We start from the raw sequence: 17,083 nt of genomic DNA, 5'->3' as shown, positions 1-17,083 counted from the left end.
AACTTCACAATTAATACATGATGGTCTTGAAGTATAGAGTCTAGGTACTGACGTTGTTTATCATCTTAATTACGTGTTAAAGTTCCCCTTTGTTGTCCTTGTATATTTTTAACCTTTACTGTTTATCCATTTGTTATTATAATTTTATACTTATGACGTAGATCGGTACTTATACATCCCGCCATTGTGCTATGGTCAATTTTGAGTTCTTGTCTTTCATGTGTGCTTATGTACTTCGTCTATATGCCATTTTGTGTTTCTTTGCTGAAACAGTTATTTGTGTTCATAGTGATTAAGATTATGACAATGTTAACTGCTGTACCCCAATTTTTGACATTTTTACCTATTATGTCTGTTTGTTTTGGTCACACATTGTTGTCAATATAAGGGAATTTTATGCGACTGTCATACAAGTGAGAGGTTTAGCTAGCTATAATACCAGGTTTAATCCACCATTTTCTACATAAGGAAATGCCTGTACCAAGTCAGGAATATGACAGTTATTTTCCATTCGTTAGATGTGTTTGAGCTTTTGATTTTGCCATTTTATAAGGAACTTTTCGTTTTGAAATTCCCTGGGAGTTCGGTATTTTTGTTATTTTACTTTTTATGTGGAAAACAAAAGAGCCTGGAATTTTGAATTTTTAATCAAAGTATAAAAAGTTGTCGGAAACTATTCTAGAACTGTCACGATCTGTTCAAGGGTAGAACGTTCTTAACCTGTTCTAGAGTAGAACTGGACAGAGCTTTTCTACATTAGCTATGTCAGAATTTATTCGAGATTAGAACTGTCTAAAATTGTTCTGGGGTAGAACCACATCTGTCCGCAACTGTTCTTATCTTGTAAGGAGAACTGTTCTAACGTTTTTTTTGTAGAACTGTTCTACAGACTGTTCTATAACTTACTGCTCTTCTCTTCTCAGATAACTCTCTTGTAAAGAGAGTTAAGAATTGATCATTACTTTACTTCAGAAGTTTGAATAGATTGAAAACTTTTTATAGTCGGTATCACATTATTCTCTGTATATATAATGCTTCTCGTAAAGAGTAAAGTAATATTAAACGGTAAAACATACCCTACCTTTTATTGTCGTTGATAGAATTAAAACGATATCAATTCTATATTCAGACTTGAGAAATGTCTTAAAATATTCAATAGAAAGGGCTGGAGGCGTTATAAACCCCTTATTCAGTAGAAACCCCCCCCCCCCCCTCCTTTTGTGGGAAAAATATTGTTGATTATTTAACTATGCAGGTTTTATTGTGTTATTGTAACACGTAAGGCTATCTGGATCACGTGTTCTTTCGTTATAGTTGGTATTTGTGTTATATATATTTTAAGTCATTCTTCCCGTAGGAGTCGACTATCTGTGGTTGAGATGCTGTCTGTTATATTGTGTGGATTTTTTGTTATCCGTTTTATGTATTTTAAAGTTGTATTCAGGTTAAAAAATTACGTTGCAATTTTTTTTCTACTTTCAATGTAAAAACAATTGATCTAATGTTGTTGCGTGTACATCAGTAGTCTCCTTCAGGCATTCTGTATACCAACAAGCACATGTTTACATGTAATCCATTTTAGATGCTTGTCTAGATCAATTATAATGCTAAACAGAAGAATGACATTTAACATACAGAACAATGTCATCTTCTGTCTATGGTGTAAACAGTCAGATTTGTGCAAGACCAAATAGCTCTTCATAAAAGAGGTAAAATTGTCATGTCTCCTCTCTAAATAGTAGCAGGCTTGTTAAAAGAAACACTAAATAACTAAATAACAAGTTGCAAAGTTGACAAAATCTGTGAATATATTCAATGAATTATAGCACAATAAGGTAACTACGTATTGTGACATGTAAAACAATCATGTGTATCAATAATTTATATAAACAGTTATAGTTATTTGTGTCAATTGTACAACAATCAATTTCAAAGGGAAGTAATATTGTTTCCAGACGTAGGTTCTCCGTTACAATTGCATCATAAATACTCTGGCATCCATCCATTTCCCTCTTATCCAAATAGCATAACGATTCCAAGAGGGCTATATAACATGTAATTAACTGTTCTTGGACATAACACAACGAGCATAAGGAAGTCATACTTCCAAGAAATATTTTGTGGAAAGAAAAAAGTTGTTAAGATCAAGAAAAACTAGTCACAAATCAGGCTGTATTGTCTAAATTATGTAATACTTATTAACACGAAATAAAACACCATGCTTGTTTGTGTTGAGTGAACATAGAGTGGTTGCTGATGAGTCGAATTGGTGAAGCGATTTCAGAACAAACGTACATTACCTGTGTGTTATACAAAAATATATTTCAGAGTGATCCATGAGTCTTTCACAAACCATTATTATTCGCACCAAGTGTTTTAATTGAATTATTTTGTATGTACTGTATTGTTTTTCTTTTCAGTACACCTCCAGCTGATTGGTTATCCTTTCTTCTTCTGATTCATACAACACGAAGACCAACACTTGTGAAAAATGAATCCTACATCCGTGGATACGATTGATGCAGATGCACGAAGTTTCCGTGTTAGAACACTTCGAATATTAGGTGGTACACAGATAGCACTTGGAATTGTATGTGCTATCTTGAGTTTAGTAGGCGTGGCTTTTGATGGAGTAAGGATGAACAAAAACTGTCCACATCACAGCAACTCGTATTACTATTACATGTACAATTACGGCACCGATTCTTATTATTACTATACTGACTGTACTTACTACTGGTATGCTTCCACGTTATTCGGGTTCAATATCACATGTTTGATTTTTTCAGGATGGGTAAGTAAGTTACTGGTTCTGCATGCAATGTTTAAATTTGTTGAACATCAGTTTTAACTTATATGTACTAGATCCGGATATTTCATTCCTTACCATTCGAATGAATTTAGTCATATTTTTATTCGGTATAAAAATTATAAAAACACTTTACTTTAATATTTCTGGCATCCGAAGTGATTTTTCCCACAAGGACATATTTTTCTGTCTGCGAGCCGGACAATTTATATTAATCCTAAATAATTTGTGCTGTTGGAAAAGCGCAAATACCAAATTTCAAGACTTGGTTTGACCTGGCCGGAGATCGAGCTCACAAAACTCTCGCTCTCGAAACGAACAGGCAACAACGAGACCACTGGAAGACACTATAATAAAGACAATTGTCAATTGTCGATTACTGTATATTGACTGCTTGGTGGTGTTTTGTATTTTGTAAAACGAGCATAATCATATCATAATAAATTATATTTCTATTTAATTTCGTATTCTTTATTTTAGTGCCTGCTTACTGGAATATTTCCTTTCTGCATGAACAAGAAAAGACGAAATAGTTGGCGATGTTTAGTAAGTCGTTCTTTGACTATACAATTATATTCAACTGATTTTTAATGAAAGATAGCATACTTTTTGCTGGATTTGGGGCGATTTTCATTTTGTTATTATATTTTTTTACGCAAAATCACTGTTTAAATTTTAGTATGTTGTCTTGATTAAATGTTGTTTGTCTTTTCGTAAACATGTATGATGTTTACCCTTCGACTTTAGTAGTATTCATACATAAGGGTGTTCTGTAGGTGATAACTTTAATTAGCTCAATGCTTGTAGAGAACTATTTTTAAACAGATTTAATACTGATACACAAGATAACAAACAATACAGACTAAAAATTGAGAATGGAAACGGGGAATGTGTCAAAGAGACAACAACCCAGCCAAAGAACAGAAAACAGCCCAAGGCCAACAATGGGTCTTCAACACAGTGAGAAAATCCCGCATCCGGAGGCAGGTTTCAAAATTAAAAACACATACAAGACTAATAAAGGCAAGAGTTTCCTAACTTGGTTTAGTACATTACAGGGGGAAAAGCGTATGGTGACGTGTAATGAATATTTCGAGTTCGATACTTACTCTTTCGTGGTGAAAAAAATGTATAAAACGACCGTTTGAAACATTTGACCTCAAATTTTCTTTTGACATATTTGACTTGGTGTAGAGTAAAAAGTTTGATTAATTTTGTATTTTCTAAGTAATTTCACCTTAAGTTTATAAAAGTACCTATTAGAGAATAAAGGACTGTTTGTAGGAATAAGTTCGGTAAATAATCAAATTCGCCTAATAATTCACGGTGGTAATGTGAATGATAAGTCCTTAATGTTATTTGCATCAGTTCACATTTCCCGGTTGGTACACAAATGGTTGCTGCTATGGCAATATAAATATGGCAATAATCTATCAAATGTTGTAGAAAATTACGTTCATGGTGTGCTGTATCATAGGAGCAGCGGTATTTATGCCAACGATCTTCAGTCTTGGAGTAATAGGAGCACTGATGGTAAGTTTTGTTAGATAAGAGTCATTATTTATCTCTACCCTGAAAACCTTAAATATAAAATACCGTTAATGCTTCGAGTCATTCCAAAGAATATAAGCACACATTAAAAACGCGTTTATACCCCTGTCTTTGCGTCAGCCACGTTTATGCTTTTATATCTTCATAATGTTTCCCCAAGACTGATAGTTTTTGATAGCCATAAAATATAAAACGTTTGCGAGCTGAAAAACCAAAAGTTAGAAACAGTACAGCCAAAACCGTTACTTCTTCGTTATCATTGACCTGTATTCAATATTATGTGCCGGTTACTCATCGAAATCCGATAGTGCTCCAGTTTCTTTCATCGCCTAGGTTTCAAACTTTAAATTTAAAATAAAGAAAAAGAAATTGTAAAAAAATCATTTAAAAGTTAGCAACAAAATGTATATGCAAAAAAACTCGAAACGAACGATTTAGTTTAACAAGGTTTATTCAATTGCTAATGGTGTCATTCTATCTGTATTGATGACAGTTTTAACTTTCATACGATTATTTTTGCTGAAAAAAATGATTTTGTTGATTAATTGGTGATATTAAGCCGTCAGCGGCAAATAGTACATACAAAATTTTCTAGATGGTAAGGTGTTAATGAGAATGTACCTTAAAGTTATCACTTTTGACTAAACTGACACGACGAGTCGGATATTGAACGTGTAAGCTTAAGATCACCGTGTAGCAGCCTGTAATAAGGGAGATATGTGTTATTTTTCTAGGACACATTGAACTGTATTTCAATGCCAACCCTTCTTTGTATGCTCTGATTTATAGCAAAAGTATAGGTTTGGCACTGTTTTAATACAAAGATTTACCACATATAATGCATGTGATGAAAGGCATGCAATCATACGGTACTTTTCATGATAAATGAGATTTTAATCTTTACAGCGTGCTAAAAATGAGAGTGGTGGACTTGCAGCTTTACCATCATTCTTGGCCGTGGTTGCCGTTTTAGAGATGGTTGTCGCTATTATTGCCTCTGCTTATTGTTGTTGTTGTACGTCATGGGGTTCGTCTAATGTGAGTAATATTATGTAATGTATTTTATATCCCTCGTATATTATTTTTAAATTTCTTTAGTTTATCCGAACTAGACATACATCACTTTAAGATTTACAAAGTGATTGTTAATCCCGTAACTTTAATGACCAGCTCGATGAAATTCATATAACCCAGAGAGGGCTTGTTCTAACAGAGGAGAATTCAAATTCGCGGTCACCACCGTATATAATCTTAGTGTTGTTGTATTTGCCATCCCAGCCGTATAATCTATTTCTATATATAATTCAAAAGTCATCTGATTACATTTAACATTGTCCTTTATTTTTGCATCTTTTGTAGTTTTATTTGATTGTTAAAGAATTAACTGTTGTACATTTTGTATGAAGCGAAGAACCCTGAAAGTCAATCCTAAGCAAAGACGCATTTTCATTATAATACAGACTGTTTGTTATTACCCTTTTAATGCTAAAGACTAGAAAATAAAAGCTAAGTTGCATGTCGGATAAATATAATTTTTTAAAATAAACTGGCATATTGAGTATTAGTTGTCATTCTGTAAGGATGCGCATCCCGTATTTAAAAGACTTAAATCTATAATAATTATATTGCTAGAGGACCTTGTGATATTGTGTATCAGCTGTGATAATAGCCATGATATTACATGTATGTAATTGTCCTTATTTAAGTCTTGCATCGGTAAAGATTATGGAGAATTCTGTTTAAAGTTACTTTGTTAAAGCATTGTTTGATGCAATGTATATTTGTGAATTAACTTGTAAATAGTTTCTCCGTATTGGTTACTGTTATTAACCAAATGATACATTATCGTGTTATATGTTGGGTATGTTTGTCTGTGTCTTGTGTCCATCAATCGGTCACAATTTTACATGAATATATTTTATGGAAATAGTTGTATTAAAATGATATTTTTTTTAGATGTGACTGATATGGATTACTCTTCAACTTCGTACTTAATTTGGCCTTTTTAACTTTTTTTGATTCGTGCATCACTGATGAGTCTTTTGTAGACGAAAAGCGCATCTGGCGCAAATACAAAATTTCAATCCTGGTATCTATGATGAGTTTATTTACATGACAATCAAAACGACATGTTACAGTCAAGCAGACACTCTACAAAATCAATTACTAGTATGAAAAAATAATACAACTGAGATAACTTGTGCTTACGAATTACTGTAATTATTGTCTTACTGTATAACAAATAAATAATATTTTCTATTTTCAGCAATTGAGATACGTTTATGTAGCCAATGGTCAAAATGGGATGATACTTAATATGCCACTATCACAGCTGAATACCGGTCAACTCCAAAGATTTGCTGTACCAACGCAATTGACGCATGTGCCGTCTGGTATTACTCCACAATCTCAAAACTTACAGAATATGCAGACATTCCATGCACAGTTAGGACATGCATCGGCCTTAGAAGCAACACCACCTGTGTATCCTTCGTCTGCATCTATGACAACAACTCAACAAGAGAATCAGGCTCTTGGAAACTGTACATCGCCTCCGCCATACAAAGAATGATGGACTCTAAAAAAAAGCTATGAAATTCTGCCTAGTTGTTTTGCCTCCTTCACAGTCGCTGTGCATTGCTAATCATACAATGATGAATGATCATTTGATATTTTAAAAAAACAGCATATTGTAATAGTAGCCATATTAATGCAAATGAAATGAATACAATTTGAATTGCTATATTTTTAATGCTCTTCATTCTTACTACATAAAGGATGTATGATGAATTGAATATAATCATATAAAATATTCAAATTAAAATATCAAAAGAAAAGAAAAACCGGATATTATGTTTTTTACATGCAAATATTAAGCCGTAAATATATATATAGTAAGTCGATAATTTTACATATTGTTGAACTTCCACTTCACCATGAGCGTTAGAACTACATATGTAGCAGAGCAAAGCTCCTAATTAAAAATAACTTCATTCATACAGTTTTACACATCAATAAAACACATTAAGGGTGTTTCAAAATAACAACTTTTTAAAAGACTGTTATAGATTGGTAGTAAATAAATAACAGCACCAAAAAAGCAGAAAAATGAAAGGTTCGTGTCCTTATATAAGACATTGAAAATTTGGCGGGATATTATTCTCTTTAGATTTTTCATACATATAACATTGCTACCTTTTTCTTTTAAAAACTATATGTAACGAAAAGAAAGTTAGGGTCAGCGGTCGATTTTTTTTATTTGTACAACATGGATAAAAATATCTGACAAAAGTTCAAAAGAAAATCAGCGAACATCCTGAAACTTTTAGAAAATATTATTCTGGTAATGTATAGTGTACATGTACCTACCGAACTGATTGTTGGAGGGATAAAAAAAATTATGAAACATATGCAGAAAATGTGGGGGAAGGGTTTGCAGCTTATAGTAACTTGACATATTCTAGTTATCCAAACGACAAGCTCTCAATATTCTTGACGAAGGTCACCAAAGAAAAGCCCTCTAAATGCAGTTTAGTGGGTATCTTTGATCTTGATAGTTCCGGCAAAGAAACGACCCAAAGCAAGGAATTTCTTATGTAGAATTTAAATACAAAATATGTGTCAGTTTGTTCAAAGAAATCTAAATTCATAATTTGTATATATTTCTACTCAAATGTATTAAGAAGTTAACAATTGTCCAAGGTAATGTAAACTCTAAATTTTAACCGCGATATACATTTGTTAATAATATTTCAAGAGAGGCAGTCAAAGATCATCACGCGAATAAGGCAATACAACGCCATGGCCAAACAGAAAAGAAAATAGACAAACAGAAAAGTCAAAAACTTGAATTTGAAAGAATATACATCAACATATTATTTCAATTTTTTTTAAATGTGACTTTGAAATTTTGACTAGATTTTTAAAAACTTTTCTAAACGCCAAAATAGAACTTCAAGTTTTTAAACTCAGAAGTTCCATTTGAAATCGATCACGTTAGTTTTTGGTATAATCCGTGGCAAAACGTTTTTGTATTCTTTCTGAGCGTAAAAAGGTAAACATAGAATTTGGTTTTCTGGTATCCCAAGACTTCTGTTGCGGAAGTAAAATTTCCTAAAGTTTGGTGTCCGATTGGCTGAGTGGGATGTATAATTAACCAGCCACGTTCACTCAAAATGGGGGACGGGGAGTTAAAACAGAAGTTTTATGTCCGGTGATGCCAACACTATATGTACGTTAAAGAACCATTGCTAAAACTCTCTGTGGGTGGCCTGTTTCAAGGTAAAATGTCTGCCCTATCCCGCATACCTTTATTTTCCAGTGACCGTCTGAATTACTCGCCCTACATCACCACGGCTGTAATTCGGTTTATCGAGAAAGATGATCGTGAGCCATTTGAAACATTAAATTAAATATAGAACGATATTGTTCAGAGAATGGTAATTTAGTTATTGATATGATGAAAAAATTCATGTTTGATTACGTTATTTATGTCATTAAAATGTTGAAGAGCAATCTGCCTTTTGTAGTTTTGTAAAAAACGGTGATCTTATAAAAATAAGAAGACGTGGTATGATTGCCAATAAGGCAAGTCTCCACAAGAGACCAAATGGCATAGAAATTAACAACTATCATAATAGGTCATCATACGGCTTTCAACAATGAGCAAAACCAATACCGCATAGTCAGCTATAAAAGACCCCGAAATGACAAATGTAAAACAATTGAAACGAGAATACCAATGGCCTGATTTATGACCAAAATAATGAACGAAGAACAAATATGATATATAGCAACAAATGACAACCACTGAATTATAAGTTCCGAACTTGGGACAGGCACATACAGAATGTTACGGGGTTAAACTAGTTTGAAGGCGCCAACCCTCGGAGTCCCCCTAACCTTGAACAGTGGTATAACAGTACAACATAAGAACAAACTATAAAAATCAGATGAAAAAGGCTTAACCCATCAGATCGATAGAAAGCAGAAATACATCAAACAAAAACACAGACCAGACGTGGCAGGGTACTTACATGTATGATACATCCCCATAACAAAAAAAGACACTAAGTACTCGTAGTTACTGACAGCTAGTTCAAAGCCAATAACAACTAATAAAAAAAGTCATGCATCTAAGACTAAAATATCAACCAGTACACATCCAATATCCAATTGATTTAGTGTAAAGACGTCATTAACAGTCAGAAAAAAACATGACCTTGTGCAATGCCAAGATTCAGGTATCGGCAGATTGTAGAGCCATGAATGTACATATGTATATAAAAATAATATTTAGTTTGATTTTAATTTACTGATAACAAAATCAATATTAATATCAATAAAAACAATATTTAAAGATCTAATTACAGGGTTGAATTGGTAACGGTTTAGAATATGTTAATTTGAAGTATCGATAAGTTTACCCGGATCGTATCTTATAAATTTCCGGGCTCGGTAAACAACATCTCCGTAAAAATTCTGATTTTCTCAGATACTCCTCATATAACGATGAACCATTTTGACAGACATTTTTTTTTTAATATTTTCCCTTATAACTTGACACATTAGATTATCTATGGACCTTGCATGTGGTTTTCCGATAAGATTTCTTTTACGATCCTATACAGGTCTTTCGCGATTCTAATCCAGATCTTGCACGAACTTATACCAGATCTTTCACGATACTATTGCAATACTTGACCACCGTTACTAACTTATTCTTTCACGATCATGATTCTCTATAAACCGAACTATGACGTATGTCAGCCTCTTTTTAACTATTAAATTTTATTTTTTTTTAATGGACACTGTTAAGATGAATGATTATATATTTTTGACACAAGACTTTTTTATCTTAATACTAACTTATCTAAAGTATATATGTCACATATTTGTCAATGCCCAAGACTGACAATTATTGTAAGTTGTGTATCATCTGGCATGGTAAAGATCCCGTCATCACAAATAGGTAAGTCTTTGCATTAACATCGCGTATTTTTTGACCAGAACATCTCGAACACGTGTTTTTCTTTCATAATTCGCATAGGGCTACATGTATGTGTCGACGTTTGTGTTTTCTCAAAAAGGACTGCATTTTTTCTTTACCTTAGTGCACCGTATAATTCAGAAAGTTGAACCGTTCTGACAGACATATTTCGTTTTATTGATTTTTTCGCAATTCGATAACACAACGGGTATTTTCACATGCAGATTTTGACGTTATATTAACACATATTTAATTGTTTTCACGATCTGATACCAGATCTTTCACGATATAATCGCAAAACTTGACCACCGTTGTTTATTCTTTCACGATCATGTTTATGGATATACCGAACGATAGCCGGATCACGGTCGTCCTATCTTACAGAACCTATCTATTGTATAAATGGTGCTTTTGTCCTGAATATACATGCAATACAGGCACTTTATATCTGAGAAACAGGCTATATATGCCCTCAATTTTAGAATTCATTCATACATTTTTGTAATATTCAAAATTATCAGTAAATTGTGTGTTCTACAAGGATCACCAGTCCTTCACCTTTCATCTGATACCTTAATTACGTACAAAATATTTTTGCTCCGCTCAAGCCATTACTAGGGGCCGTCTTAAACTTTCAGTGAGGTGAGAGTTTTTTTGCTCCCTGTTGAAGGCCTCACTGTGACTTTTAGATGAAGAACAGCAATACAAGCGCTATTCCTTTGCTTTTTTGTGTTTTTTCGTTGTGAATGTATTGATTTTGTGTCATGGATGGATACCCCATATACCTTTGTTTTCCTATAATACTTACTTACTTTTCAGACAACAACAATCAATCAATTCATCTCTAGTAATATTGTTAAATATTTTGTCGTAGATATTAAGCTTATAACTGGCAAATATGAAACCTTTCAGTGATAATAATTTGGAATGAGCAAAACGTAGTATTCTTATAATTGATTAAAAGAACGAAATATTACCTAAGCCTCATCTTCCATATATTTACTTATTAATAGTGCTGATGGAACTCAATATTAGCAGTCGCAAATCCAGCCAACTTAAAAACAGGAGGGTGGGGTGGAGGAACGTTCACATACTTACAAAAATCATATAAAAAATCGGGGAAACGGAGAGGTTCCAACCCCGGAACCCTCCTCCCCCTTAGATTCGCCAATGATTAGAACAGGTATAAGGGTACATAACACATAACTTCATACATGTACCAGCGGGCTATGTCTCAATAACGTATAACACACCTCTCCTTTTATTCATACGACAAAGACGATCATTTTATTTTCCACACATGTCTCCTGTATATGCAAATAACAGTAAACATATAGTATTAATGAACTGAGTGCTTATTTTTGTGGGGTAATTTTATGGGGTGTAAAAGCGTTGACAGAAGCACATTTTGTATGGAGTGCTTCAAAAATGAGAGCACGATCAATGCTTTTACAACCCTATACAATTACAAAAAGAAGCATTCAATTTTTATAATTACATTTTTATGCTACAGTTATGAAATTACGAGTTATGATAAGCTTTTTTCACTATTCATTGTCGCAACGTTGTCATGGGAAGCACGTGTAGTCATGGATATTTCATTTTATTAAGAAATAGAATTTGAGTGGAAACGCCTCCCAAAGGTTGTCAGCCAACTAAAAGTACGGATTCTTATGATACATACATACATTCGTCCGAAGCGTATTTCTGAATACTAGTACATTTGGAACGTTCAAGCAAAAAGACATGGATTTTTTTTCAAATTTAGGAAATGGCAATGCCGACTACTGGACTTATAATAACTTCGGAGAAAGACACATATTTTTTAAAGGTACTTGCACTAAATCCATGACCATGGTCATAAACAGAAGTATGCTGCTGACTGTTGAATATCAACAAAATAAGAAAATTTGATTGTTCTGGTCATATTTATCAACTGTCAATATAATAAATACTGTTTTGTAAGTTTGTTTTTAAGAATGCGTATTTTACTGAAGTTACTATGGTCGACTATCATACAAGTGAGAGGTTTATCGCTATAAAACCAGGTTCAATCCATCATTTTCTACATAAGAAAATGCCTGTACCAAGTCAGGAATATGACAGTTGTTGTCCATTCGTTTGATTTGTTTGTGCTTTTGATTTTGTCATTTGATTTGCGACTTTCCGTTTTGAATTTTTCTCGGAGTTCAGTATTTTTGTGATTTAACTTTTTATGGTACTACTGTCCTACATTATGGTCTTTTTGAATATCACGATGTCTAAAAGACTTGTGTCAAAAACACAATGATATCATTGATGGGCCAAAAATGGCTGTCTTAGAAACGTCAAATTGAAAATAGGTTGCAATCATCACATAAAAAAGGTTGAGTGGTCACATCATGCCATTGTTATCAAAATACAGTAGGTATCCGAAAGAAGTCATGGAGTGGAATGTAGTATCCTAATTGTGTCTTTTCTTTTTACGAGGGTGGTAAAGGGTTATTTTCGTGCATTGTGTTTTGCCATTTTTATTTCACGTGCAGCCTTGAAAAAGGTTCGTTATTCACCGTGTTTCGTGAAATCGGTAAAAAGATCAACGTGCAAGAAATTTTTAATTGTTCGTTCATCGTGAAATGGCAATTTTATTTCGAGTTGATCCGTGCAGATACCCCCCCCCCCCCCCTCTTTTGGCCCCTCTTTTACTAGTCGTTAACGACTTTTAACATTGATACGGTCATTGGATTCAGATCAGTTTGTTGATGATATAATTGATCAATACTGTTCTGTTTAAGAAAATTACACGATATAAGGGTTGCTGCCCTTTGATAAGGAGACATTCAATTAAAAAAATCGAAATAAAAGTAATTTTTGAATAGATAGATATATAAATACAAAAAAGCAAGAACAGACACAAAAGCAAATGTAGGAAACATGTGTTTCGTTTTAGATAATAATAATATAATCGATAAACATAATATACATAAAACTATTTTTATTGAAGTTCCAATCATCAAATGAAAAACGTTTTAATTAGTTTACAATTGTTAAGTAAGGGATATTAATGTCGACTCGGCGTAACTAGAAATCGGATTCAATAGAAGCTATGGTTCGTAAATGAAAAAAAAACTTTATAAATTTCAAAGCGCTTTAAAAAAAATTCTGAATTTACCTTTATCAGGAATGCTCATACCATAACATTTGAAAGTCAAACTTGGCTACGGTCAACTTTCCCGTATGGATTTGGAACCTTAGTTTTTTTTTAGTAATTTCTTAATCTAACAACGAAAAATTTAAAAATCAAAAATGTTATAAATCATGTCAGTACCAAAGCACTGACCATTGTGCTGATGACACCGTCGGATACTTAAGTCGACCAGCAGTAGGATTGACCCAGTGCTTGGAAATAAAATACCACTTTGTAAATTTATTTCATCCAAAGAACTTTTTTGGATTTATCTAGATAGGAACGCCCATATCCAAACATGTAAAAGCCATGGATTATAAATATGTAGAAATTTCAAAAGCTATATGACCAAAAGGGACCTTAAAAGAATAGCCAGTATCGGCTAAATTCAGCTTTTAAATTAACTGATTGGGTTGGAAACATAGTTTCTTGGTAATTTCTTAATTCATCAACTGGGTATTTTTGAAAAAATTGTAATAAATCATGTCAGTACCGAAGCCTTGCCTACTGAGCTGTTTATAGGTTATTAACCTCGGGGACTAACAGTCAATCAGCGATGTATCGACCAAGAGTAAAAGATAGGATAAAGAAGAATCCTACTACAATCCATACGGAAGTAGACTGTTCTAGAATTAAAATGAACAACTGACCAATTTGCGTAATTTGAAATTTTGGGACGTAGAAATATAATGAAGATTCCTGGCAAATTCTCCATAATTTAGATCCTTAAAATTACTAAACTAAGACATTATACAGATGCTGCTCTATTGCCAAATTCAAATTTGGACTGATGTCACTTTGTTGACTACAGATGTTCTGGTGATTATACCTGCCAAATTTTAAAAATTTCCACGGGATGTTGAAGTATTACAATTTTCGCAGTGTATTTAGATAGATATTAGAAGATGTGGTATAAGTGCCAATGAGACAACTCTCCATCCAAGTCAAAATTTATAAAAGTAAACCATTATAGGTCACAGTACGGTCTTCAACACGGAGCCTTGGCTCACACCGAACAGTAAGCTATAAAGGGCCCCAAAAAATTACTAGTGTAAAACCATTCAAACGGGAAAACCAACGGTCTAATCTATATAAAAACGAGAAACGAGAAACACTTATGAACTACATCAACAAACGACAACTACTGAACATCAGATTCCTGACTTAGGACAGGTGCAAACAAATGCAGCGGGTTTACACGTTTTAATGGTACCAAACCTTTACCGTTTTTCTGAAACAATAGTGTAACATCACAACATAGAAAGACACACTATAAAATATCAACTGAAATCGCTTAACTCAATTAAAGAACATGCTTTCCCCCTCTCCTAGCACAAATACTGCCAGGAGTATGTCTTCTTTTATTTTATGGTGAACTAATTACGAAATTTATAAAATGAGTTTTTCTTTCCATTTCTGTTTGATTATATTTCTGTAAAATCTTTCATTTTGTCTGTAATACCAGAAAGATCATTTGGTTGTTTGGGAATATCTATTATTGTTTACCTTTTGCATAGACACTTATAATCATATCAATCTGATACTTTTTTGGACAATGATTTCAAATATTGAGTTATTCTAAAATAATAATGAAAAAAAGATAAGAATCTGCTATCCTGAAAGTTCTTATTTAAAACCCTTTTCGAAAAATTTATTTTTTTTTAGATTTTTTCTTTGTTTTAGGGACAAGATTTCTTTGTTTTCTGTGTTCCCAGTTTTTATTTGATTTGTGTTTGTTAAAACTGAGGGTGTGGACGGGAGTTTACAGAATAGAGAATAGTGGGCAAAAAGTATAAAGAATAGAGAAAAATGGCCTAAAAAATTATAGAATACAGAAACGAAGGACCCCCTCATATATAACTGTTGCACAACTGTAAATGGTTATTTTTTAAAACCCTTCTTAAAGTTTTATACTATGTATTTCTTTTTAATAATTTGAACCTTTATCTTACCGCTGATCATATTGTGTACATCACTAATACCAGTAGTAAAATTTCTTATATTCACACACAAGTTAGATTTAATTGTAAGTACAATATATATCAGACTTAGATTATTCCCCTTAGTATGACATGTAGGTTCATGGACCATAGGCCTCTTTTAAATGTTGTATAAAAATAAGGATATGAGGTATGATTGCCAATGAGACAACTATCCACCAAAGTTTAAATAAGTGGATGTAAGCAATTATACTAGGAAACTATACGGCCTTCAACAATGAGGAAAACCCATACCGTATAGTCGGCTATAAAAGGCCCCGACATGAAAAATATGAAACAATTCAATTGAGAAAATCAACAGCTTAATTTACAACAAAACAATTTACAAAAAAACAAATCTGACAGACATAAACCAACGACAACCACTGAACTACAGGCTTCTGACTTAGGACAGGCGCATTAAGAATGTAGCGGGGTTAAGCATGTTTGTGAGCGCTCAACCCCCCCCCCCCTTTCCAACTGTGACAGTGGTGTAACAGCACAACATAAGAACAAACTATACAAATCAGTTGAAAAAGGCTTAACTCATCAGATCTCGATACAAAGCAGAAAAACATCAAACATAAACAAAGACCGGACGTGGCAGGGTATTTATTCATCCCTCATACCTAACAACAAAAAGGACACTAAGTACAAATATGAGAGTACTCGCAGTTACTGACAGCTACATTGTAGTTCAAAGCCAATAACAACTAATACAAAAATCATTTATCTAAGACTAAAATATCAATCAGTACACATCCAACATCCAATGGTTTTAGTGAAAAAACGTCATTAACAGTCAGAGAAAAACTTGATCTTGTGAATGCCAAAATAAAGGTATCGACAGATTGTAGTACCGTTGACATGGTTAAAGTGCATAGTATGTGTATAACAAAACTATTCAGTATTATTTTAATTTAATGATAACAAAATCAATATTTATACCAATAAAAACAATATTCAAATATCTAATTACAGTGTTGAATTGGTAAGCTTTTAGAATAAGTTTATTTAAAGGATTGATAAGTTTATCCGGATCGTATATTAATTTCCCGGCGCGGTAAACAACATCACCGTAAAATTTAGGATGTGCTATTCCGTCTGAAATAAGTTTTTTACAGTTACAGCAAAACTTGCAAACCAAATCTTTGTATCTATGGAAAAATTTAGTAAAGGTTTTAAGTAATTTGTGGTAACGAAATCCCTGACTTAATAATTTACCAGTAATACAAAGATTACGCTCATTGAAATCCAAAACGTCACTACAGACACGGGCATTACGAACGAGTTGGGATATATAAACACCTTAAGATGGTGCCAGGGGAACATCACCATCCAAAAAAGAAAAATGAACAATAGGCAAAGAAAAATCATCCCGTTTGTCGTAAATTTTTGTGTAGAGTTTTGGTGTAAAACTGAAATATCTAAATCTAGGAAAGGACACTTATTGCTGTTAATATTTGATTTATTTAAAGTAAGCTGCTGTGGGTAAATTTCGGCAGTATGTTTAGAGAATTCTTGATTATTTAACGAAAAAATATGATCAAGATAACGGTAAGTGCTGTTGAATTTATCAGTTAAATGGA

General features: G+C 33.0%; 1 protein-coding gene across 1 annotated transcript; it reads left to right on the top strand.

Moving 5' to 3' along the window:
* The first annotated feature begins 2,428 nt into the window (after positions 1–2,428).
* On the top strand, positions 2,429–6,932 carry LOC127701991 (uncharacterized). Its single transcript, XM_052205962.1, has 5 exons — positions 2,429–2,794; positions 3,290–3,355; positions 4,256–4,342; positions 5,267–5,398; positions 6,627–6,932. Exons 1-5 carry the CDS (start codon positions 2,492–2,494, stop codon positions 6,930–6,932), a joined length of 894 nt encoding a protein of 297 aa, XP_052061922.1. The 5' UTR covers positions 2,429–2,491.
* The last annotated feature ends 10,151 nt before the right edge of the window (positions 6,933–17,083 follow it).

The sequence above is a fragment of the Mytilus californianus genome, unplaced genomic scaffold (assembly GCF_021869535.1).
Source record: "Mytilus californianus isolate M0D057914Y unplaced genomic scaffold, xbMytCali1.0.p SCAF_5, whole genome shotgun sequence".
NCBI lineage: Eukaryota > Metazoa > Mollusca > Bivalvia > Mytilida > Mytilidae > Mytilus > Mytilus californianus.
Note: the sequence above shows the minus strand (reverse complement) of the source record. Positions and strands in the feature narration are given on the sequence as shown.